At 42.9% G+C, this 24,812-nt stretch overlaps 1 protein-coding gene across 1 annotated transcript in view; it reads left to right on the top strand.

Moving 5' to 3' along the window:
• Positions 1-3,744: 3,744 nt before the first annotated feature.
• OTOA (otoancorin) overlaps positions 3,745-24,812 on the top strand; it is a 62,210-nt gene continuing 41,142 nt past the window's right edge. The window contains exons 1-11 of the mRNA XM_077760297.1: positions 3,745-3,835; positions 4,427-4,455; positions 4,548-4,578; positions 4,695-4,722; positions 6,453-6,540; positions 9,633-9,764; positions 10,880-11,115; positions 14,451-14,554; positions 18,162-18,262; positions 20,135-20,274; positions 22,522-22,645. Coding sequence (XP_077616423.1) covers positions 3,745-3,835; positions 4,427-4,455; positions 4,548-4,578; positions 4,695-4,722; positions 6,453-6,540; positions 9,633-9,764; positions 10,880-11,115; positions 14,451-14,554; positions 18,162-18,262; positions 20,135-20,274; positions 22,522-22,645 — 1,104 coding nt within the window. The remainder of the gene's footprint in view (positions 3,836-4,426; positions 4,456-4,547; positions 4,579-4,694; positions 4,723-6,452; positions 6,541-9,632; positions 9,765-10,879; positions 11,116-14,450; positions 14,555-18,161; positions 18,263-20,134; positions 20,275-22,521; positions 22,646-24,812) is intronic.

Below are 24,812 nucleotides of genomic sequence, written 5' to 3'. Positions count from 1 at the left end.
GCTCTGGTCACCAAAGGTGCGGAGGTTTTCTTCACAAAATGTGATTCTTTGAAGCCTGCTGGGTGTCCCACAGTTTAATTCCATTCTGACACCATCCACCTGGAGGTACAGTCTGATCCCACGGGTTAAGGGCTCAGACCCAGAAGATGGGTCCCCTTCTGCTCCACTTCAGTACCAGCTGCACAGAGTAGGTCTCCAGGTTACCTACAGCTTCTGTGTGATGTGGCTATGTTGCCACGTGAACTGGGGAGACCCCGGGCCCTAAGGCCTCAACCCAGCCAGACCTGGGTCTGGTTTTGTCAGGACGCCTGGGTGGCTCAGTCAGTTAAGCATCTGACTCTTGATTTTGGCCCAGGTCATGATCTCATTGTTCATGAGATCGAGCCCCAGGTAGGGCTTCATGCTGACAGCTCAGAGCCTGCTTAGGATTCTCTTTCTCACTGCTCCCACCCCCACCCCACCCCCCGCCACTGCTTACTCGCATGCATGCATTCTTTCTCTTTCTTTCTTTTTCTCTCTCTTTCTCTCTCAAAATAAACAAACAAACTTAGAAAAATAGAGGTTCTTGGTCTTGTCATGAGAATGAATTCAGGGACAGACACGCAACACAGCAGATGAGTAACACAAGTGGAGAAAGTTTATTAAGGCGAAAACACACTCTTGAGAAATGAGAGCTGGGAAGCTCAAAAGAGAGAGAGCAGTACCCCTGGCAGGTTGACTTTCTATCTTTAACTGATAGTTGCTAACTTGTGGTGGGGGAGGGGGCATATTCATTTCTTGGGGTGGGAAGCAGAGTTTCCCACTTTTTCTTCCTAATTTGGCCAGGAGTTTCCTGTCATGGCTTCTGCCATCTTGGGCCTGTCTGGCTGGATCCAGTTTCTTACTGCCTGGACAGGACTCTGACCTTCCCCCTGGCTGGCCAGGACTTCTTTGTTGCTGGCCTCCAGGCATCTGTCACAACCTAACTAACCCTGTTCGAACAGCTACAAATCGGAGGCTCCCACAACCCCTTCCTCAGGTTTGGTCAGTTTGCTAGAGCAGCTCACAGAACTCAGGGAAACGTTGACTTTTACCAGTTTATGAAAAGATCTGACAAAGGGTGCAGATAAACAGCTAGATGAAGAGATGTATAGGACAAGGTCTGGGAGGGTCGCAAGAGCAAGAGTTTCTATTCCCTGTGGAGCTGGGATGTGTCACCCTCCGGGTGTGACAGCCTCTACTGTTGGGACTTTATGGAGGCTTCCTCACATAGACACCATCAATTATTAAGTCCATTTCCAGCCCCTCTCTCTTCTCTGGAAGATGGGTGTGGGGCTAGAAAATTCTGAGCTTCTAATCATGGCTCAGTTTTTTTCTGGTGACGAGCTCCCAGCCAGGAGCCAACCTGGAGCCCACCCACAGATGCCTCATGGGAAAAAGGGTGCTACTATTTGGTTTCCCACTTAGGAATTTACCAAGGTTTTAGGAGCTCTGTGCCAAGAACCCAGGGCAGAGACCAATATTTATTTATTTATTTATTTATTTATTTATCTATCTATCTATCTATCTATCTGTCTATTTATTTATTTATTTAAAATTTTTTTTATTTATTTCTAGGAGAGAGAGAGAGCGCGTGAGCAGGGGAGGGTCAGAGAGAGAGAGGGAGTCACAGACTGAAACAGGCTCCAGGCTCTGAGCTGGCAGTCAGCACAGAGCCCGACGCGGGGCTCGAACCCACGAACCGCGAGATCATGACCCAAGCGAAAGTCGGACGCTTAACCGACTAAGCCACCCAGGCGCCCCTATTTTTGATAATCTTAGTTTCCTTTCTCTTAGGATCTCAGTCTTATGCTACCTGTTGTCCAATGTCTAAAACCCTTTGCTTCATTATTTCGGTTGGTTTTTGAACTATTTAAGGCAGAAGGGTTTATCTACTGCCAATTATTTCCACCTGGAAGCAGAAGTCCAACTTATTACTTTTTGGTGAGTGACACTCCATTGAATGGTATTTGTTGAAAGTTTCACCTGTGCGTGGACATTTGCGTTGTTTCCAATGTTTGGCTATTATGAATGAAACTTTACAAGTATTTGTGTAGACATAAGTTTTAATTTCTCTTGGATAAATACCTAGCAGTGGAATTCCTGGATCATAGAATATTTATTGCATGCTTGACTTGATAAGACACGCGGAACCATTTTCCAAAGTGGCTGTATCAGCAGTGGAGGAGTTTTGGTTACTCCATCTCATCATCGGCACTTGGTGTTGTCAGTCTTAAACTTTCAGCCATTCTAGTGAATGGAGTGGTATCTTAAAAAAAAATTATTTTTTTTAATGTTAATTTATATTTGAGAGAGAGAGGGAGACACAGAATATGAAGCAGGCTCCAGGATCTGCACTGTCAGCACAGAGCCCGGCGCAGGGCTCAAACTCATGAACCATGAGTTCATGACCCAGGCCATACTTGGACGCTTAACCTACTGAGCCACCTGGGTGCCTCTAAGATTTTATTTATTTTTATTTTATTTTTTTAAATGTTTTATTTATTTCTGAGAGAGACAGAGAGACAGTGTGAGCAGGGGAGGGTCAGAGAGAGAGGGAGACACAGAATCTGAAACAGGCTCCAGGCTCTAAGCTAGCTGTCAGCACAGAGCCCGACGCAGGGCTCGAACCCACGAACCGTGAGATCATGACCTGAGCCGAAGTCGGACGCTTAACCGACTGAGCCACCCAGGTGCCCCTCTAAGATTTTATTTTTAAGCAACCTCTACATCCATCATGGGGCTTGAAGTCACAACCTCGAGATCAGGAGTTGCATGCTCTACTGACTGATCAGGCCAGACGCCCCTATGTAGTGGTATCTAATTGCGAATTTAATTTACATATTCCTGATAACTAATGATGCTGATCATCTTTATGAGTTTACTGGCCATTTTGTTGTTGTTGTTGTTGTTGTTTAAAATGAAGTTGTATCTCTTCTTCCCTCTGGCCCATCTTCTAGTTACTGAATTGTAAGAGTTCTTTTTTAGAATCTAGATATAAACCCCTTGTCAGATATCACAGAGCCCACTACTCTGCTGGATTGAGGGGAAGGGAGCAGGTGTGCGAATATAAATAGGCCACTGTTATCATCAAGGAGAGAGATGATCATGTCTTTGACTAGCATAGGGGTTTAGATGGAGCAAAGAACATGGAATTTAAAATTTATTTTTTATTATTTTTTAGTTTATTTATTTATTTTGAGAGAGTGTGAGTAGGGAAGGGGCAGAGAGAGAAAGAGAGGGAGAGAGAGAATCCCAAGCAGGCTTCTTGCTGCCAGCGTGGATTCACGTGCTCAAACCATGAATTGTAAGATCTTGACCTGAGCCAAAATCAAGAGTTGGATGCCCAACTGACTGAGCCACCCAGGCACCCCTAAAACTAATCAACCAATTAATTAGTATTATTACTATTATTTTAATGTTTATTTTTGAGAGGGGGGAGGGGCAGAGAGACGCGGGGAAAGAGGATCTGACGTGGGTGCTACGCTGACATCAGAGAGCCTGATGGGGGCTCAAAGTTACAAACTTTGAGATCATGACCTGAGTGTAAGTCGGATGCTCAACTTACTGAGCCACCCAGGCGCCCTTCACTAAAATTTATTTTTTAAAAAAACCTCAAGGGATTCTGGATATATTTGTTTTTCACTTTTGCCTTCTGAACATTCTTAAATATATTTTTAAAATGTAAACCTGAATTACTTCTGTGCTTGAATTAACTACAGGAGGATGTCCCAGGAACCTAGGACATACGTTCTTTTCCTGTTTCTGTCTCTGAGCCATGGAGTGGCAAGTTATAGAGCTCCAGATTCCAGGCAGGGTAAGTCCTGAGGGAGGAACAATCTACCATAGTTTCCACACATCTTAGGGAATGTAGTGGGGATGGATCAGCGTAGGTACATGATGCTGTGAAGTGTTTGGGGATGTGTGTATATGTGTGAGTGTGTGTGTCCATCTACATATATATGTAGGATTTTCAGAATTATCCTAAAAGGGTTTTTCATTGTCATTTTTTTTTAGTTTATTTTTATTTTATTTTGAGAGAGAGATAGAGAGTAAGTGGGGGAGAGGAGCAGAGGAAGAGGGAGACAGAATCCCAAAAAGACTATGTGCTACTGGTGCAGAGCCTGATCCAGGGCTTGAACTCACGAACAGTGAGATTATGACCTAAGCCAAAGTCAAGAGTCGGACACTTAACCGACTGAGCCACCCAGGTGCCCCTAAAAGGGTTTATCAAACCAGAGTTTTCTCACACTGGGCACATATTGGCACAGGTAAAGTTAAAATTCACTATAATTTTCCTTCATGAGTGACTTTTTTTTTGGCAGGGGGCTCTTTTTCTAACCCATATTTATATTTCTGAAGATTACACCATTCAATTCTAGTTATATCTCCAATGGCTTTCTTACAGATTTGCATCCACTGTTGCAAAAAATGGCTGTGAGTATCCCATTTTCTTTGAATCAAATTCTCCTCTACTGGAACTGCCAACTTTTGGGTGTTTTACTTGACGTTATTTCTTTGCCTTTTAGGAAGAAATAATAGATGGAAGCTATCTGAATGGTAATGTCCCTACTCTGTCCCCACTTTGCTGCCTCTAAAAATTTCAAACAGAATGTGCCTGTGATCTCTCTGGAATGATTCTTTTAAAGTTGTCTTTTCATTTTATTCCCATGTAGCCTTACTGGATCTCATACAGTTTCAAAGGTAACCCACCCTAGAGGGGAGGGGAAGGGATGGAACAGATGTTTCATAAAAAATCTTAAATGGAAGTCTCTTAATTGTAACAAGTAATACATGCGTGCTTAACTCATTACAAAAAAATAGCACTTAGTGCATAGGTGTTTGAAAGTAGATACACTGTTTCACAAACTTTTATTCCTCTCTGCTTCGGCACAAGTACTATTCTTTATCGAAGGTTTACTATGTAACAATAATATTCTTAGTACTTTGTGCATAGAAACATAGCCAATCTTCATAAGCACCCCCAGGGAAGGTCCTGTTGTTTCTCATTGGACAGAACAGTGAAAGGGAGGCACAGAGAGGGTGAATCAAAGTCACGCAGCCAGGCAGTGTGGGGGAGCAGCGGGACTCCAAGATGCATTGCTCTGGCATGTCTTATACTGGGGCTGTGGGGCAGGGCACTAGAGAGTGTTGTGAAAAGACAAATATTAGCAATAATTCTAATACGATGAGTACTGTGAAGGAGAAGAAATGGGGGCTTGGGAGCCCATGACAGGAGCATTCAATTATTTTAAAGGGAAAGATTTCCCATAAACACTCTTCTTTCTAATGTAACTTTAACTCTAGTTGATAGTTTTGGATTCTTTCAGGCTAAAATCTGTCTGTCTGTCTATGTATCTCTTTGTATTCATTAATTCATCAACTTATTTAGTAACAAAAATTTCCCAACTGTTTAAGGCAGAAGGATTTATCTGCTGCCATGATACCATTATAGCTGGAAGCTGAAGTCCAACTTGTTCCTTTTATATGGATGGGTGACATTCCATGGAATGGATGTACCATAACATTTAACAAATGTTAAAATATTTGTTTAACCTTTCACTTGTTGGACATTTGAGTCATTTCCAGTTTTTGGCTGTATGAACAAAATTATACATTTTCTATGTGTTGGGTATTGTTTTAAGCACTTAAGATGTGTGAACAAATAGAATCCTCACAATTTTTAGTTATATTGCCTAGAAAGGGAAACTGAGGCACAGGAAAATTCAATAAATTGCCCGAAACCACACAATTAAGTTACAGAGCCAGGATTCAAATCCAAGTTTTGAGCTCACATTCTTAAACTGTGCTTTTCCAGCCTTTCATGATATACACTGTATCTGCTTTTCATTATTATTATTTTTTCAAAATTTTTAATGTTTTGTTTATTTCTGAGAGAGAGAGAGACAGCATGAGCAAGGGAGGGTCAGAGAGAGAGTGAGGGAGACACAGAATCTGAAGCAGGCTCCAGGCTCTGAGCTGTCAGCACAGAGCCCGACGCAAGGCTCGAACCCATGAACCATGAGATCATGACCTGAGCTGAAGTCGGACTCTTAACCAACTGAGCCACCCAAGTACCCTATGTATCTGCTTTTTAAACTTTACTTAGTAAGGACATCTTTCCAAGTTCGTCTGTTTGGACTGTAGTTAACCTAAGTGAAATGTTATGGGAATTAGCATATTGCACATAGCTCAGAAATTGATTGTCTTTGAGAGAATGGGATCCAGGAGGATTCTTAGAATTCGAAACTCCCCCACCACTGTGCCAGGCTAACAAGTCTCCTGCCTCCTCCAAAAACAAAGTTCCTAGCATCCCTGGCCCATTCCCACATCCTGTCTGAGTTCTGGTCCCCTGGCCTCTTGGCAAGTAGGGAAACTACTCATTGTAGGGGAACCTGTCATTGTGACCTTCTCCTGTCTGTCTTCAAATGAAGCTCCCATGGGTGGACAGCGGACCTGTCACACAGAGTCCTGGCCTATCTGAATTCACGGAATGTTGCCTTCACCATCCCCAGCCTGCAGGTGCGTACCTGAGACTCATCCCCATCATATAGTCACCTCTCAGTGCTCAGTGAGGAGTTGTAAACTCAGGGGCCAGGTAGGATGGAGAAATGGACTAGGTATAGAGATAGACTTCACTTCTACAAAGAAACATGTTATGTCCAGTTGTTTTGAAACTTTTGTGTTTTTCCACTTTTCTACCTTTGATGGAGACGTGGTGTGTTAGGGTGTAGGACTGAGCTGCTGTAACAGAGAGGCCCCAGATTCCAGCAGCTCAAACAATTTTGTTTCTTTTTTTAATTTAATTTTTTAAAAAGTAATCTCTACACCCAACATGGGTCTCGAACTCATGACGCTGAGCTCAAGAGTTGCATGCTCTACTGAGCCAGCCAGGTACCCCCAGTTTAGTTTATTTCTGTCTCATGTTATAATTCAGAGCTGGGTGGGAGATCCAGAGAAGAGAGGAAGCTCCATTTCAAAAGACCATCCAGGGGCCCAGGTTCCTTCCGTCTTGTTGCTTTGTCATCCTCGAAGGAGCTATTGCCCACATGATTGAAACAGCACATCCATTCTCCAACCCAGGATGGGGGTGATGGGAAAGAGGAAGTGAAAGGTGAGCATCTTCTCTTTAAAGACATGATCTGCAAGTTTTACATTTTGTCCTGCTCACATTCCATTGGCTCATAGTCCACAGTCCCATATTGCTGCAGAGGAGTAAGAAGAGAGGCCTTTCTGAGAAGCCATGTAGCCAGCTAAAACTTGTGGGATTCTGTTGCTAAATGGAAATGCAGGAGGTGGATATTTGGGCATAATTATCAGTCTCTTGATCATGGATCCAAGAAATATTTTTCTTCCCTTTTAACTCTACTGTAAGAAAAACAGTAGCACAGTATGTTAATAGATGGCAATGATATTTGTAGAGCAGTAGGGCATGGTGGGAACTGTGACAAACTGTGACAAACTGGACTGTGACTATGAGCACATGCCTCATCAGCATGAACATCAGCCCAGTGTGGTATGCCGTATCTTTACCATTATACTGTGAATAGCACAGAAAATTGAGGAAATGTTCTTTCAGTATTTAAAAACTATTTGATTTAGCAGAGAAGTCATGTCATTGATGAATGAAGTCCTGAGGTCTTTATTGTTTCAATTTTTATTTACTTAATTTTTTAATGTTTATTTATTTTTGAGAGAGATCGAGAGAACTAGTGGAGGAGGGGCAGAAGAGACACACACAGAATCCAAAGCAGGCTCTAGACTCTGAGCTGTTATCACAGAGCCCGAAGCGGGGCTCAAACTCATGAACCATGAGATCATGACCTGAGCCAAAGTCAGACACTTAATCAACTGAGCCACCCAGGTGCACCTTATTTACTTTATAGTGAAATGAAAATATCAACCAACATTGATATGAGAACTACATTTAGAGAGCTGGTTGCTAACTAGTTACCAGGACACCCATTAGCTGGAGGTGACTGTTGGATTCATAGCATCTGCTTTCTTTCTTCTGTTCATCAGTCTGTGGCAACCTAAGGGGAACTAATGGCTGCCCCTTTTCTGTCTAGCAATAAGTTTTCTCATGATATATAAAGTTTATTTATTTTGAGAGAGAGAGTGTGCATGTGCAGATGGAGCGGAGAGGCAGAGAGAGAGAGGGAGAAAGAGAATCCCAAGCTGGCTCTGCACTGCCTGTGTAGAGCCCAATGCAGAGCATGAACTCAAGAACCATGAGATCATGACCTGAGCCGAAATCAAGAGTTTGGGTGCTCAACCAACTGAGCCACCCAGATGCCCCAAGATGTATATATTTTAACCTGACCGGTAGATATATTCTCTCTCTTGCTATGTAGAAATTTGTTTATTCATTCAACATCTACTTATCTAGACTGTTCTCTGCCAGGCATAGTTCTAAACACTGGAGACACAGGAGAACAAGGCAGTCACATGACTACCCACATGGGCCTTTCATTCTAGAGGGACAGTCACGGAGTAAATAATTATTCAACTCATTCAGGATAGTGAATAATGGGTAGCACATATTGTCTACTTACTGTATGCTGGGAAATATTGAAAATGCTTTACACACACTAACTTAATCCTCATAACCAACATGGGGCACATGGCTGGCTCAGTCAGTGGAGCATACAACTCCTGATCTGGGGGTTGTGAATTCGAGCCCCATGTTGGGTGTAGAGATTATTTTTTAAAAATACAGTATTCCTCATTAAATTTGATTTGTAGATGAACAATGAATAATTTTTTTAGCATATGTCCTATGCAATATTTGGGACATACTTATGCTAAAAAATTATTCACTGTTTAACTCCAATTCAAATTTAACTAGGCATCTTATATTTTATCTACCAGTCCTAGTTGATTAACTTGTCCGAGGCCACACAGCTAGTTGGTGGCAAAGTGGGGATATGCACATGGGTTGTCTGGTTTTAGAACCCACCTTTTGCCCATGACATCACAATATGTTGCCTTTCTAGAGCACCTTTATTTAAAAGAGATTTAGAAAATAATTCCCTAGACATCAGAGGTAATCTCTTTTAGGAAAGGCTGCTGGCCTCTGCTCCTCACTTTAGAAAGGATACTAAGGGGGAATTTGTTCATGCTGTCTGAATTTTGCTTCTACTCTGGTAGCTTGGGGCGTGGGAGAGGATTTGAGCAGTGCCAGTCTGGGGGTGGTTAAACTTCCTGGACAGAAGCCAGTGGCCCTGGACTTAAAACCTCAAGCACCTATAGGGATCAGGCAGGTCACAGGGAGATTGGCTGGGTGGGTGGGTGGTGAGCAGTGGTGTAATTACAGGGAGCAGCTGGCCCTCGGCTTGCTGATTATCACCAGGAAGGGCATACCTGCCTAGTATTGCCAAATCTTTATGTTTTCCAAGGGAAGTTGGAAGTCTGGATTTTTGTGGGGAATCCCCTTACTTTAAAATGTTGGCAGCTAATGCAAAATTTTGGAGCCAGCCAGACCAAACATGGCTACAAGCTGCCAGCTTGTGGTCTCTGCAGGGAAGTAGGTGGCCTGACTGGGCTGCTGGCCGTGGTGCTGACCAGGTGCTCCTGTCCCATCCTCACTGTACCTCTCAATACTCCATATCAAGGCAGCCATGGAAAACCACCTGGAGCAGCGTCTGCACCAGCCCCAGAAGCTGTTGGAGGACCTGAAGGAAACAGATGCTCAGCAATTCCACACCGCCATGAAATTCCTCTTGGAAGACAAGAAGGACCTCTTGGTGAGGCATTCTTGGCATCCTGGGAGTAGGGGAAGTCCAAGGCCAGTTGGCATTTGTTGAGTTGAATCCAGCTGAGCCTGACTCAGGCCTTGGCCCTTGTTTATGTCTTCCTCCCATCTTCTCCCTTTGCAACCCCCCTCCCACAGGAGCTTGGAGACCTCGGTTTTCTCACTTACTTTCTTCAAAGTTCAAATAAAAAGCCTTATAGTTTATACATTTATAGGTACTAAGAAATGAGGGGTACTGAGGAGCTTCTAATAGTTTGGCTTGATAAATACCCATGAATAATTCCTGTGCATCAGTGGACACTGGGTTCAGAGATGAAGGACTACCCGTGTGGTCATTACTTAATAAATGGTGGTTATTATATTTGCAGGGTGTGCTGGGTGAAAGACTGAGGTGCCAATCAAATTGGGGCTAAGCTCTGTCAGCGTTCCTGGGTTTTGTGGTTCAGAAGAGCCATTCATTCATTCATTCATTCATTCATTCATTCATTCCAACATACTTTCTCAATGTCTTCTGGGTACCAGGCATTCCACTAGGCACATGGCTTGGACCTCACAGACTTTCCCAGCTCAATCACAGCTGCACACTACAGTCAGGCACCTGGGCTCCACCACAGCCCAGTTAAATCAAATTCTGTATGGTGATGCTGGGATCACTTCCCCAGTGATTCTGGTGTGCAGTCACGGTTGAGAACCATTGGTGTGGAAGAAAGACAGGCCCATAAGCATCTTTAATGCATAATAGAGTTGGACTCAAGGTGATTTGACTAAAAGTAGAAGAGCACTCAGGAAGCCGTCACCAAGAAGGTGATGACAGTTGAGCTTACCCTTGAGGGATGAGCTGGATTCTGCTAGGGGAAAGAGGTGGGGAGAGAATTCCAGCTTGAGCAAATGCCTAAGGTGTGAGTCACATGGTATATCTGGAAAGTGAGAAGTTGCCTAGTGTTGGTGAGGCAGGTAAAGAGTTCAACTTCGTTCTGTAGGAGCTGGTAAGTTCTAGAAGGTTTAACATAGCAGCATGGTATTCAACAATGGTCCTGAAGTCCCTCTCAGGGCTTCCAAATCCAGAGGCTGTTCTCAAGACAACCCTAGCTTCTTTCTGTACTTTAGGAGCTAGAGGATGTCATTATTGACTTGGGAGAGATTCGGAAACAAGCCTTGCAGAGTCCTGGCGTGAACCGCAGCCTATTTCTCATCACGTTGGAGAGGTGTTTCCAGGTGCTGAACTCCCTGGAGTGTGTGGAGATCCTGGGAAAGGTACTGAGGGGCTCCTCAGGCAGTTTTCTGCAGCCAGATATCCCAGAGAAGCTCCCCCGGCACCTGCAAGAGGACGCTTTCAAGAACCTGTGAGTGCTTCCCCCGGCCCTTGAACCCCACTTCCCACTCCTCAGAGGAGATGGATGGCAGAGGGGAGAAGGTGGGGAGAACAGGTTAACATCTGTAGAATTTAGAAATGGATGATTAAAACAGTGCCTCCCAAATGTCAGTCATTCTAGTACCATCTTCACAATTTTTGCCATATCTGTACACCACTCGTACTATTTTTTTATGTTTATTTATTTTTGAGAGAGAGAAAGAGCAAATGGGAGAGGGGCAGAGAGAGAGAGAGGGAGACAGAGAATCCAAAGCTGGCTCTGCACTGATGGCAGAGATCCTGATGCGGGGCTCCAACTCACAAACCATGAGATCATGACCTGAGTCCAAGTTGGATAGTCAACTGACTGAGCCACCCAGGTACCCCCTCGCCCCACTGGTATTATTCTTCACATTTTTTTTAGTAACTCATTCTTTTAAATTACCATTTATTTAAAAAGTAATTTTGATATCATTACTATAAGATCAAGTCATATTTGGACCAAATGGGACTGCTGCATCTGGCAACAAGGAAGTCATTGTTGACTGGAGATGTGTGGTGGGGAGGGGACCAGGCTATAGTGACCAAGACACTTCACACCCAGCAGATGGTCTATAATCAAAATGTCAGATTCTGAATATTTGCAAATGACATATTTGATAAAGGGTTAGTATCCAAAATATATAAAGAACTTAAAAAACTCAATACTGAAAAACCAAAAGATTCAATTAAAAATAGGCAGAAGAGGGCTTCTGGGTGGCTCAGTTGGTTAAATGTCCAACTCTTGGTTTTGGCTTGGGTCATGATCTTGAGGTTTCGTGGGTTCAAGCCCCATGCCAGGCTCTTCGCTGGTGGCATTGAGCTTGCTTGGGATTCTCTCTCTCTCCCTCTCTCTGCCCCTCCCCCACTTGAGCTGTCCCAATCTCTCTCAAATAAATAAACTTCATTTAAAAAAATTTTTTTTAAATGTTTATTTATTTTTGAGAGACAGAGACAGAGCATGAGAGGGGGAGGGGCAGAGAGAGAGGGAGACACAGAATCTGAAACAGGCTCCAGGCTCTGAGCTATCAGCCCAGGCACAGAGCCCAATGCGGGGCTCAAACTCACAAACCGTGAGATCATGACCTGAGCTGAAGTTGGACACTTAACTGACTGAGCCACCCAGGTGCCCCTCAAATAAATAAACTTCAAAAAATAAAATAAAAATGGCAGAAGACACAAATAAACATTTTTTCAAAGAAGACATATGGGTGGCCAAAATATTGACATATGAAAACATGCTCGACATCACTCCTCATCAAGGAAATACAAGTCAAAACCATAATGAGCTATCACCTCATACCTGTCAGAGTGGCTAAAATCAACAACACAAGAAAACAGGTGTTGGTGAGGATACAGAGAAAGACCAACTCTTTTGCACTGTTGGTGGGAATACAAACTGATATAGCCTTTCTGGAAAATGATATGAAGGTTCCTCGAAAAGTTAAAAATAGAACTACCCTATGATCCAACAATTGCACTACTAAATATTTACCCAAAGAGTACACAAATACTAATTCAGAGGGATATATGCACCTGATGTTTATAGCATCATTACCTACAATAGCCAAATTATGGAAAGAGCCCAGTGTCCATCAACTGATGAATGAATAAAGAACATGTGTGATATATGTATATATCCCTCTCTATCTGTCTATCTATAATGGAATATTTACTCAGCCATAAAAAGAATGAAATCTTGCCATATTCTTTTGTTTAAGTTTATTTATTTTGAGAGAGAGAGAGAGAATGTGCAGGGCAGAGAGAGAGGGAGAGAGAGAAAATCCAAAGCAGGGTTTGGTCTCTTGTACTGTGAGATTGTGACCTGAGCCAAATTCAAGAGTCAGATGCTCAACTGACTGAGCCACCCAGGCATCCTGAAATCTTGCCATTTTCAGTGGTGTGGAGGGAGCTAGAGAGTATTATGCTAAGTGAAATAAGTTAGTCAACTAAGGCAAATACCATATGACTTCACTCATACGTATAATTTAAGAAACAAAACAAAGGAGCAAAGGGAAAAAGAGAGAGAGGCAAACCAAGAAACAGACTCTTAAATATAGAGAACACACATAGTTACCAGAGGGAAGGTGAGTGGGGGATGGGTTAAATAGATGATAGGGATTAAGGAGGGCACTTGTGATGAGCACAAGGTGTTGTTTGAAAGTGTTGAATCACTATACTGTACACCTAAAACTAAGATTACACTGTATATTAGTTAACTGGAATTTAAATAAAAACTAAAAAAAAAAACCCCAAACCCCACCAGAATGTCAGATACTAACCAGTATTGGTGAGGATGTGGAGAAATCAGCACCCTCATATAGAGTTGGTAAGAGCATGAAATTGTGCAGCCTCTTTGGACAACAGTCTGGCAGTTCCTCGAAAGGCCAATCACAGAGTTGCCATGTAACCCAGCAATTCCACTTCTGCGTTATCTACCCAAGAGAAATGAAAACGTCTGTCCACACAAAAACTGGTACACGAATGTTTACAACAGTATTGTTCATAACAGACAAAAGATAGACACAACCCAGAGGTCCATCAACTGATGAAGAGATAAACAAAATGGGGTGGGTTTGGGCAATGGAATAGTATTTGGCAGTAAAAAGGAACGAAGTGCCAACACCTCCAACACACATGAACCTTGAAACATCACACAAAGTGAAAGAAGCCAGACACAAAGATGGCATGTCACATGCCTCCATTTATCTGAAATGCCCAGAAAGGCAAACTTTGGAGACAGAAAGTAAGTTAGTAGTTTCTAGGGTTTGGGGTGACTAGTGGTTGGGGGGTGGTAGCTGGATGGTCTATTTTTTTTTGTTTGTTTGTTTTTTTTGAAGATGCTTAAAATGTTCCAAAATAGATCGTGGTGACAGTTGCACAGTTGGGAACAACATCATTGAACTGTACATTTTCAGTGGGTGAATTGTATGGTGTATGAATTGTATCTCCATAAAGCTGTTAGAAAAGAAGAAGAGGAGGTGGAGGAGGGGGAAGAAGAAGAGCAAGAAGAAGAAGGGGAAGAAGAAGTAGCAGCAGCAGCAGCAGCAGCAGCAGCAGTAGTAGAGGTAGTAGTGGTAGTAGTGACCAAGAGGTGAGAAAGTGGAGAGCACTCTTTGGAAGGAAGGCATTTAGACGTGAAGGAGAAATCGGAAAATAGTCAAATGTAGCAAGGGAGTGAGAAGGATTTTTAAAACAAGACATAGTTTTGGATCCATTTGCGGTTTTGACCCATCTCAAGGCCTCCACCTGTTTGTTCCTTAACTGATGTCCATGTTTGTCATTTAGATCTGCAGTGTTCAAAGATCTCTATGACCAAACCTCGGCTCATTCCCAGAGAGCTCTCTACGCCTGGATGACTGGGATTTTACAGACAGCCTCCAATGCTACTGGTGAGCCTGGGCTTTGAGGTCGGATCACTTTTCAGGGGGAATCCATCCTTAAAAGTGGTGCTTCCTCTCTGAAGATAGGGATTTGATTTCATTGTTATGTATGATTTCTCTTCATTCTTCCCACCTTCCAAAAAGGGTTTGATGTAGCTTATGGAATAAAACACACACGCCATTTCATCAGTGTGCTTTTCACATGCTGAAGGGGCGCCCTGATTTGCAAGTGGAACAGAAATAATGATGGTATCTTAGATTCAAAGAGAACCTTTTTAATAAAGTCACGAGTTCAAAATGTGTATCATAAATCTGTATTAAAGTGGGACACGATAAATTTTTAAAAGGAAATCTAGGCAATAAAGCACAGAAATTTAGCACTAAGTTTCCTGGCAACCAAAGCAGAAATAGGTCAAGATTCATTTATTTTACAGATGTGTATTAGAGGAGTCAAATTCACAGAGACGGAAAGTAGAATGGTGGTTGTCAGGGGCTGGGGTGGGAGGGAGGAATGGGGAGTTGTTGTTTCATGGAGGCAGAGTTTTGGTTTTGCGAAATGAAAAAGTGTTGGAAATGGATGGTGCTGATGGCTGCCCAGCAAAGTTAACATCACTGAACCATACACTTAAAAATGGTGAAGTTAGTAAATTTTAGGTTATGTTTATTTTAATACAATTAAAAAAAGAAAAGGATGGCTATGTATGTTAGTAATGCAGACAGAGTCTCAGATGGCTTCAATTTGCTGATTATTTTTTAATATATTTTTTTAAGTTTATTTATTTTGAGAGAGAGAGAGAGAGCACAAGTTGGGTAGGGACAGAGAGAGAGGAGAGAGCAAGAATCCCAAGCAGGCTCCACACTGTCAGCACAGAGCCCAGTGTGGGGCTCAATCCTATGAACCATGAGATCATGATCTGAGATGAAACCAAGAATTGGATGCTTAACCAACTGAGCCACCCAGGTGCCCAATTTGTTGAGTGTATAATGGAAGTAATGTAAACAGAATAAACTTTTTAAACACTTAGCAAATCCTATTGTATCAACCACTAGAGATACAAGAGGAAAATAAGAAAAGTCTCTGCTCTCATAGAGGTCTTGTTTTATTGGGGGAGAGTAGGTGGAGAAAAGTTTTAAACCAGCAAATTGAGAGAGAGAGAGAGAGAGAGAGGGAGGGAGGGAGGGAGGGAGAGAGAGAGAGAACTCAGGTGCCAATAACTGCTGTGAAGACAATAAAATGGATAAACGCTATGGAGAGGCTGAGTGCTTTTGACCAGAACAGGGCTTGGCAAACATTTTCTTTAAAGGGTCAGAGTAAATATTTTAAGCTTCGTGGGCCTGTAGCCTGGCTCAGTTATCCAACTCTGATGTCCTGGCGCTAACGCAGACATTGACAGCAGATGAGCAGGCGTGGCCATGTCCCAGCAAAGCCTTCTTTATGGACACTGAAATTGGAATTTCAAAATTGTCACCTGTCACAAAATATTCTTCTTTTGATTTTACTTCCAACTATTTAAAAGTGTAAAAACCAAGCTCTCAGCCTTTACAAGAGCAAGTGGCGGGCTGGATTTGGCCTGTGGGCTGTGGTTTGCCAGCCTGTAGACTAAGAAATCAGAGATGACCTGACATTTGAATTGAGACCAAAATGAGACAGGGAATCAGTCCCGTGAGGCTCTGGAGGAAGGGCGTGGCAGGCAGGGGAACCAGCAAATACAGAGGCCCTGAGGCAGGAATGAGCTCTGTGACGTTTGGAAACATAAAGAAAGCCTGTGGGGTTGGAGTATTCTGAGAGCCAATCAATCCTTTTCCTGGAATTAAGCTCTGAGATTTGTATGTAAGGAGCATTCAACCACAGAATAATCAATGTCTTCAGTGTGTAGCAGAATTCCCTCTGCCTGATGCATAATTATGGCCCCCAGAAATCTAAATCTTACCCTGTGCAGCCCTGAGACAGACACTCAACCTCTAGGCTTCCAGAGTCCTTAATTGGTAGAATTTAATTAGAGACAGACTTTCCTTCTAAAATTCCTCTACGTTATGTTTCATTATTGTATTAAAGTGAATTAAAACAAATTCTGTTTAGACTTTAAGCTCTTTATTTTTCATGAAGTTCCTTGAGGTACCTGGAAATACTTTGGGTGTTAAAAATATCCCAATCCTGGGGTCACCTGGGTGGCTCAGTCAGTTAAGTGTCTGACTCTTGGTTTCAGCTCAGGTCATGATCTCACAGTTCATGTGTTTAGGCCTCGCATCAGGCTCTGTGCTGACAGTGCAGAGTTGGCCTGGGATGCTCTCTCTCTCTCCCTCTCTCTCTGCCCCTCCCTGCTAGCTCTCTCTCAAAATAAATAAACTTAAAAAAAAAAAGAGTGTTTCTAAAGAAAAATCCAATCTTGGAGATCCTTGAACTGCACACATACAGTTTATGCTTTATAATTAATTTAAAATTAACATCTCAACTTGGTTCTTGATGGATTTAGTGGCCTCCCCCTCCCAAACTCTCTAGTCTTTTGGGACCACCCTTCTAATAACCAGATCAGATGTCCAGTGTCTTTATCTCATTTAGAGAATCCTGCAGTGTTTACCTGTGCTCACCCCAACAGCTCTGATTCCTGGGCTGGGGAGACACCCTGTTGTTCTTGTGACCCGGCCCGTGTAGCAGCCAACTTTACCATCTCATCTGGGCATGTAGTCATCACCTATGGCTTTTTGCAGCAGCTCTTGGTGATGGATTCACCGTACCTTGTGAATGCTCCCCTGCTTCTTCCATTTCCCAAAAATGCCACCAACACAGTGTTGTTGTGTGTAAGGCTTTTACTGGAGGATTAGAGGCAATGGGGGCCGATTCTAACTTAGTGAAACTTGAATTCCAGATAGATCCTGGACATGATTGTTCTTGAAGTCCCACTGACATCCCACTGATGAGCAATTTCAAATGTCTGAACAGAGTGACAGAGAGTCTTCTGGGATTTCAAAGGAGGGAGAAATTACTGATGACTGAGGAGACAAGACAAGGCGTTAGGAAGGAGGAAATGTTTGAGGTCATTTTTGAAGATGGGATTTCGGAGCGGAAGAGTTAGGGCAAAGACATTCTAGCTGATAAGAAGGGCCCACTTGAGAGAAGATTTGGAGAACGTTTGAGGTGCATAGGAAGAAGGAGGAGTAGTTGGTTTGACTCAAGTACAGTAACCTGGTGGTGCTAATCAATAAGGATAATAATGATTGTTACTGGGAGTAATAAAAGAGAGTCAAATATATTTCAAATCGCCAGACTATTTAGTAACTAAGTGAACTAAGGAAAAAAAAAAAAAGCTTATTTTCTGATCTTAACTATTAAAAAATAATCTGCACTTTTAATAAGCTCCCTGGATGCTGGTGCTGTTGGTCCGGGGACCACACTACTGAGTACAAAGCCTCAGGTGGCTGGCACCTGTAATTTGCCTATGTGTGGCATAGCATCTCATAGGTCGGAGGTGCTCCATGAATAGTTGTTGAATGAATTAATGAACAAAAAGAAGAAGGAGGTCCTGACATCAAAGATGCTTTTGACTATTCACATACCAGTGCAAAAGCTTTTACTTATTTGTTTAACATATTTATTCATTTATTTATTTTTTTGCAGATGACTCTGTTTCATGGGTCAGTGCAGAAAACTTATGGATTTTGGGCAGATATATGGTTCACCTATCATTTGAAGAAATTACGAAAATTAGTCCTGTAGAAGTAAGTTGGAAAAGTACATTCACATGTCCCCATCACCAAGCCATCTGGGGAAAGGTGTATTCTAAACCTCTCATGTTTAGCCAGCCAGTCCAGGTGCCTGGAAAATTGGATACCACCCTCAGCCAATATATCTTGAGTCTCTAAAGAAAGCCCTCATGTGGTTGGTCATCAGATTGTGTTTAGTGTAGAAGGGCCAAGAAAAGAACTGTAGACAAGCAAGATGGCTCTGATGTGAACAAACATGGTATAAAGAAAATGTTGGCTGTGAACCAAAAATCATTTTAGGGTATTTTTGCACTCAAGAAAGGCCAAGAATGATAGATATAGAGTTTCCAGTTCTTGGAAGCATGAACTCAAATCAAATGAAACATGGATTCCTAGCAACTTCTATTTATAGCTACTTCTATTGATTGCTACTTCAGCATGAGCAATGATTGAGTTTTAACTATAGAGTTTACAGTTGAGAAATTTTTAAGTTCTAAGGTTACTTAACTCACTGGCCAGCCTGTCTCTGTCCTCCTGATGTTGACCCAGTGACACTAAAATCCCTGGGCATCATGATTCTGGAAAGTGGTCTCCAAAACACTCTGCCAACAGAGAGGCATTCATAAAGACTTTGGGGCTTGCCTCCAGTTTTTCCCTTGTGTGCCTTGACTTTCTCCTGGCCAATGAGAGAAGTGTTTGTGTCAGATGGCTGACTTGTTCAAGGCCAATTGACCCAACGATGTCTGGTTATTATGAAACCAGAGGCAGAACCAGATTTTTCTTTTCAAAAAATTTTAATTACAGTACAGTTGACACATGTAGGTTCCTCTTTTTACCCAGGAGGCTAAGAATATTTCACATAACTTTCAATTTATTTATTTATTTATTTTTAATTGTTTTTGAAAGAGAGACACAGAGTGTGAGCAGGGAGGGGCAGAGAGAGAGAGGGAGACACAGAATCTGAAGCAGGCTCCAGGCTCAGAGCTGTCATCACAGAGCATGACGGGGAACTTGAGCCCACAAACTGTGAGATTAGGACCTGAGCCGAGATCGGACCCTCAACCAACTGAGCCACCCAGGTGCCCCTAACTTTCAATTTATAATCCTCAGTTATAAAATGGATTAAACCTCACTTTTACTCTCCCAATATTGAGTGAATTTCCAGAAGCCAGATAGAGTAAATTGTTATGGAAGCTGGGCTCCTGGGAAGGAATTTCTAAGATCAAGAGGCCGTTCACAACTTTTCTTCATCATCTAAAAGTGTAAAGAAGAGAGGCGAAGCCACAGAGTACCAACATGAAGGGGGAATTTATATGGACGAAAAGTAGACTCTGCAAGGGAGAGACAACTTTATAAGCACAGAATAGCAGTGAATAGAAAGATAAGAGACTTCAGCCTGACACCCTTGGACACATAGGCAGAAAATGAACAAGAACAGAATCTGAATGGTACATGTGAGAAAGTTGAATCTATTCATCTATCTTTTTCTCTCTATATTTGTATCTTACCAATGGAACACACACTCTTTTTCATCACCTGAGGCCCATGTGTAAACTCATTCATCACTTTAAAAAACCCTGATTCCCCAAAGCGAAACATTTGTGGACCACATTCTCTGACCTCCATATAACAAATCTACAAATAAGTGTGCAAATATTAGCTTTCAAAGAATTCAGCTGCTCAGATATTAAAATATAATACTTTCCTAAATAGCAGTTGGGTTGAAGAGGAAACCAAAATACTTGTTAGAGACTATTGAGAAACCCATGACCATAAGAACTGGGCATCTCAGAGTCTCTGAGATGGGGTGCAGTGCAGACCTCCAGGGTGGGGCTGTTTGGGGCCGTTGTGTCAACCCTCTTCACTGGTCCTGTCCTTTTCCACCAGATTGGGCTGTTTATCAGCTATGACAATGCCACCAAGCAGCTGGACACAGTTTATGACATCACCCCTGACCTGGCCCAGGCATTTCTGGAGAGGATCAGCTCCTCCAGCTTTGACATGAGGAATACGTCCACCATCCACAGGCAAGGGGTGGGGGCTCTGGGTCCTCGCAGCAGTCTCCCAGGATGTGATCTAAGTGCCAGCTTCCTCTGAGCAGCAGAAGACCCTGAGAGTGAAGGGACATGGCTGGTCTATCTCTTTATACAGCCCCATGTCTTCATGCATGTGAAAGGGGGCATTTCCCCAAAGAAACACCTTCTGAAAGGGTTCAGAAGTGAACTGAGATAGAACAAATGCTTTCTGAGCATCTCCTGTGCCAGGCATTTAATGCAACCTTATTAAGTGCTTAGATTCCAGCTCTGGGTATAGAAATAGAATATTTTAAATACTTGGTACTCGGTCTATGCCAAGGTAAACGTGTAGTTGCCATTTAGGGTGGGTCAAGTATTAGAAATAGCTTTAGGCTCCCCCTATTCGTGAACCTCTTGTTACCCAGCTTCTCAGGTGGGAGGTCCACAGATGATGTCAGCTATTTAGTGATTGTAACATGATCCTCCAGGGATGCTTTCCAGCAGAGGCGGGCCAGGAGCTGTGTACTTGGTGACCCCAGGAAAGTTTGAATGTTAGTGGGAGGGAGTTTGCAGTAGGGAGGGGTGGTGAGCACCGTTCAACCATCTCCATGTCTCAGGGACACATGTCACAGTGCTTCCCCTGACATCACTGTATTATGTTAAATTTTATCAGTCATTTGTAGGGAATGTTCTTATACGAAACTATTACACCTTCTTCCCCCATCCTTACTAATTTTTACCCATTAGCTTGGGTCCCCCTTTTTGGGGTTCATAAAAATAGCTTAGTGGTTAATAACATGGGACCCGGAGCCAGACTTCCTGGGTTTAATCCTGGCTCTGCCACTTACAAGTTGCGTGATTTTGGCTGTGTTACTTTACCTCTCTGTGCCTCCACTTCCCCATCTGTAAGATGGGAGATAATAATCTGCCTACCTTGTTAAGGTCCTTGTAAGGATTATGCACACCTGGCACATTGTAGGTGCTCAAGACATATTAGTTATTCAGTCTTTCCTTCTTTCCTTTTTTTTCTTTTTTTATTAAAAAAAATTTTTTTAGATGTTTTATTTATTTCTGAGAGAGAGAGAAAGCATGAACAGGGGAGGGTCAGAGATATAGGGAGATACAGAATCTGAAACAGGCTCCAGGCTCTGAGCTGTCAGCACAGAGTCCAATGCGGGGCTCGAACCCATGAACCGTGTGATCATGACCTGAGCCAAAGTCAGATGCTTAACCGACTGAGCCACCCAGATGCCCCTCCTTTTCTTATCTGACACTTTTTCAAATCCTTCCCTGACTTGGTTGTTCTTCTGTGGACATGTCTGAGCATGTCAGTGTCATTCTAAGAGGGTGGATCCAGGTTGAGCCTGGTGGTCCAGCCATGCTGAATTGAATAGATTTCATACTAATTCTCAGAGCATTCATTAATGAAGCAGTCCCTGGTATCTACCAGGAAGTATACTTAATCAGTTGGTATGGCTCTTCCCACTGAACTCTCACAGAACTCCTGATGCCTACATTCATCATATTTATTGTGATATGCTATGATGAACAAAGCCAACCTCCCTTTTATTAAAGGCTCAGAGAGACAGGACCACTCTGTACAGTAGTGCACAGTGTGCACTGTTCAACTATGCAGTAACCTTGCAGAAAAGGTAAGTAATTTGTTGGATCAAACATCCCATAGAGCTGGGCTTCAAACTCTTGTTGGCCTAAACCTATGCTCTTAACCACTAAATACAGTGCTCCCAGCTAGACCAGGGTTCACATCCCACTTCTGCCCTTACACTGTTCTGCCTCCTTTTTCCTTCCTTTTGAAGTCGCCATCATCTAGGAGTGTAGGTCGTAAACCATCTTGTAAATAGATATGCCTCAGAGAAACCCTCAGGGTGGACAAACCCTTTATCTCCATGTGGAAAATGGGGAGTTTTCTGTGGTAACTCAGGATCACATTTCCCTCGTGCCCTTTACTGCCCCGGGAAGAGAAATTGCAGTTGGATGGGTCTAGATTTAAGTCCTGGGTCTACTTGTCTTGGGCAAGTCACTTGACCACGCTGAATCTGTTTGCCCTTCTGTGAAATGGGGCTAAGAGCATCTACCTTGTCGGGTTGCTGAATGGGGTAATCCGGGTACAGGTTTCATCACAGCCCCTGGCATGTGGTAGCTGCTCTGACCATGACTCTTGGCTCCATGTGGGACGGGACTGTGGTTGTGACCCCCCAGCTCTGAGCCCCCTGCCAGCACCCTTATCTTCCCATACAGGCTGGGGCTGCTGGTCTGTTTCTACGATGACCTGGACTTGCTGGACGCTGCGGTGGCTCAAGTCCTCCTTCACCAGATGATCAAGTGCAGCCACCTGAGGGGCTTCCAGGCTGGGGTTCAGAAGGTGCGGATGGGGCGCAGGGCCCTGGGAAAATGGCCAGAGAATTGGAGAGCACAATCCTGTATGGCCTTTGAGAGAAAACACGTGGGGATAATTGGTATCTTGGTCCACCCACAGCAGATGGTGTCCTGAATCCTGGGATGAGCTTCAACAGTGTAGGGGAGAATTGGGGATAGATCAGGATTCAGACTGGCCACCTTGAACTTAACTGTGCATAAGGATCGCCTGAGGGTCTTAAATGTGGATTGTGATTCAGTGGGTCTGGGTGGAGACTGCACTTCTGACAAGCCTCCAGGTGATGCCGAAGCCGCAGGTCCAGTGACTGCTGGGAGCAGCAAGGAGATAAAAGCAAGGTTCTCAGGCTTGGCTCTGCATTAGTAGCACTCGGCCATCTCCTACCGAGATCTTCTAGGTACTGGTCAGAGGTGTGGCCTGGGAATGGTATGTGTTAAAAGCTCCTCACATGATTCTAGTGCAGCCTTGGTTCAGATGACCAGATTGGAGTGTATTTGTTGAGTTCCCAGACCAAAGCTCTGGACACACTGGCACAGGCTGTTTCTCATGTGACCTTTCCCTCCATCTCTCTCTCCTTTCTTCCCTTAAAGTCTCAGTTCTGCCCTGCTTCTCTCACTTTTTTGGCCCTTCTCATTTTTTTTAATTGAAAAGATGGCATGAGAACAATCTTAAAGAAAAGGTTGATAATTCCATCAATAATCCCACAGCAGCTTTTCACATGTAACTATAAAATCCCCAATCCCATTTGACACAGTCATCATTATCTTGATCAGTGCATATTTTTTAAAATTTATTTTTTAAAATGTTTATTTATTTTTGAGAGAGAGAGAGAGAGAGAGAGAGAATGAGCATAAGTGGAAGAGGGATAGAGAGAAAGGGAGACACAGAATCTGAAGTAGACTCCAGGCTCTGATCTGTCAGCACAGAGCCCAACACAGGGCTTAAACTCATGAACAGTGAGATCATGACCTGAGCCAAAGTCACGTGCTTAACTGACTTAGCCACACAGGCACCCCACATATTTTTATTTTGAAGGAAAAGAATCCCTCCCAAACACGCTCAAAGCAAACATAAAATAAATGTAGTTTAAGGCCACAGGCATAGCCATGGCTACACAAAAAGGAAGCCCGATAAAATTAAGATGAGTGTTCCCTTTAAGATCATCTAGTTCAGTTCTTCTCAAATCAGAGGGTGCATCAGAGTCACCTGGAGGGCTTGTTAAACTACAAGTTGCTGGGCTTCTTGCTCAGGTCTCTGGTTCAGGAGGGCGGGGACAGGGCTCAAGAATCTGCATTTCTAACAAGTATCCAGGTGATATTGCTCGTCAAGGACCACAGGGCTTCGAGAAGCACTGCTCTAGCACATGCCTCAGTCTTACAGGTGTGGAAGCTGAGCTCTAGGGAAGGACCGCTGTGGAATTTGGAGAACCCAGAGGCTGTGACAGCTGTTTCTTTCACTTCTCTCTGCTGCCCCCAAGTGGCCATTTTAGTATTGCCAGGTGCCCTTGTCTGAGAGAAATCTATTCCCACAACTTTAGGTGTTAAAACATGAACTGTTGTTGTTGTTGTTGTTTTGTACAGAGCTCATGTTACAATAGGTAATTTTATCACCTTTACTGGAAGCAGTTAGGAAACACACTTAACTATATAACTAAAATATTATAGTAAAATAATTGTTAAGGAGATCCCAGAAATGTGAAAACATGGTATAAAGACAGTTTTCGGTAAAAAACAGAAAATTTCACTTCCATTCATATTACAACTATGTGAAAATTACATGCTGTAGTTTGCTTATAATGTATATATTTATAAAGGCATCAGAAGCTTTAGACACATTTACACCCCATTACTTTAATTAATTATAGTTATTTTTATGAGGTAAGATTTTTAGGAGACTTACTTTCTTGTTACTGTTAAGAATTATTTATACACCATGGATATTTCATGAAAGAAAAACAAACGTCTATGGATGCAGGGTTCAAGGTCACAGAAGGAAAATAGATGCTATGAGAATGTGGTAGAATTATGGATAAAGTGAACAAAATTTCCTTCTGCCACGCGTTAAGATTGATTTAATAGAAAATTAATATTTAAATGAAGCACAAAGTGAATTTGCGGCATGTTAAGGTCAAGGCCAGAGGAGGAGGTGTTCTCAG

Source organism: Crocuta crocuta, unplaced genomic scaffold (genome assembly GCF_008692635.1).
Source record: "Crocuta crocuta isolate KB4526 unplaced genomic scaffold, BGI_CrCroc_1.0 scaffold73, whole genome shotgun sequence".
Taxonomy (NCBI): Eukaryota; Metazoa; Chordata; class Mammalia; order Carnivora; family Hyaenidae; genus Crocuta; species Crocuta crocuta.
The sequence above is the reverse complement of the archived record's forward strand: the minus strand, read 5'-3'. Positions and strand labels throughout refer to the sequence as shown.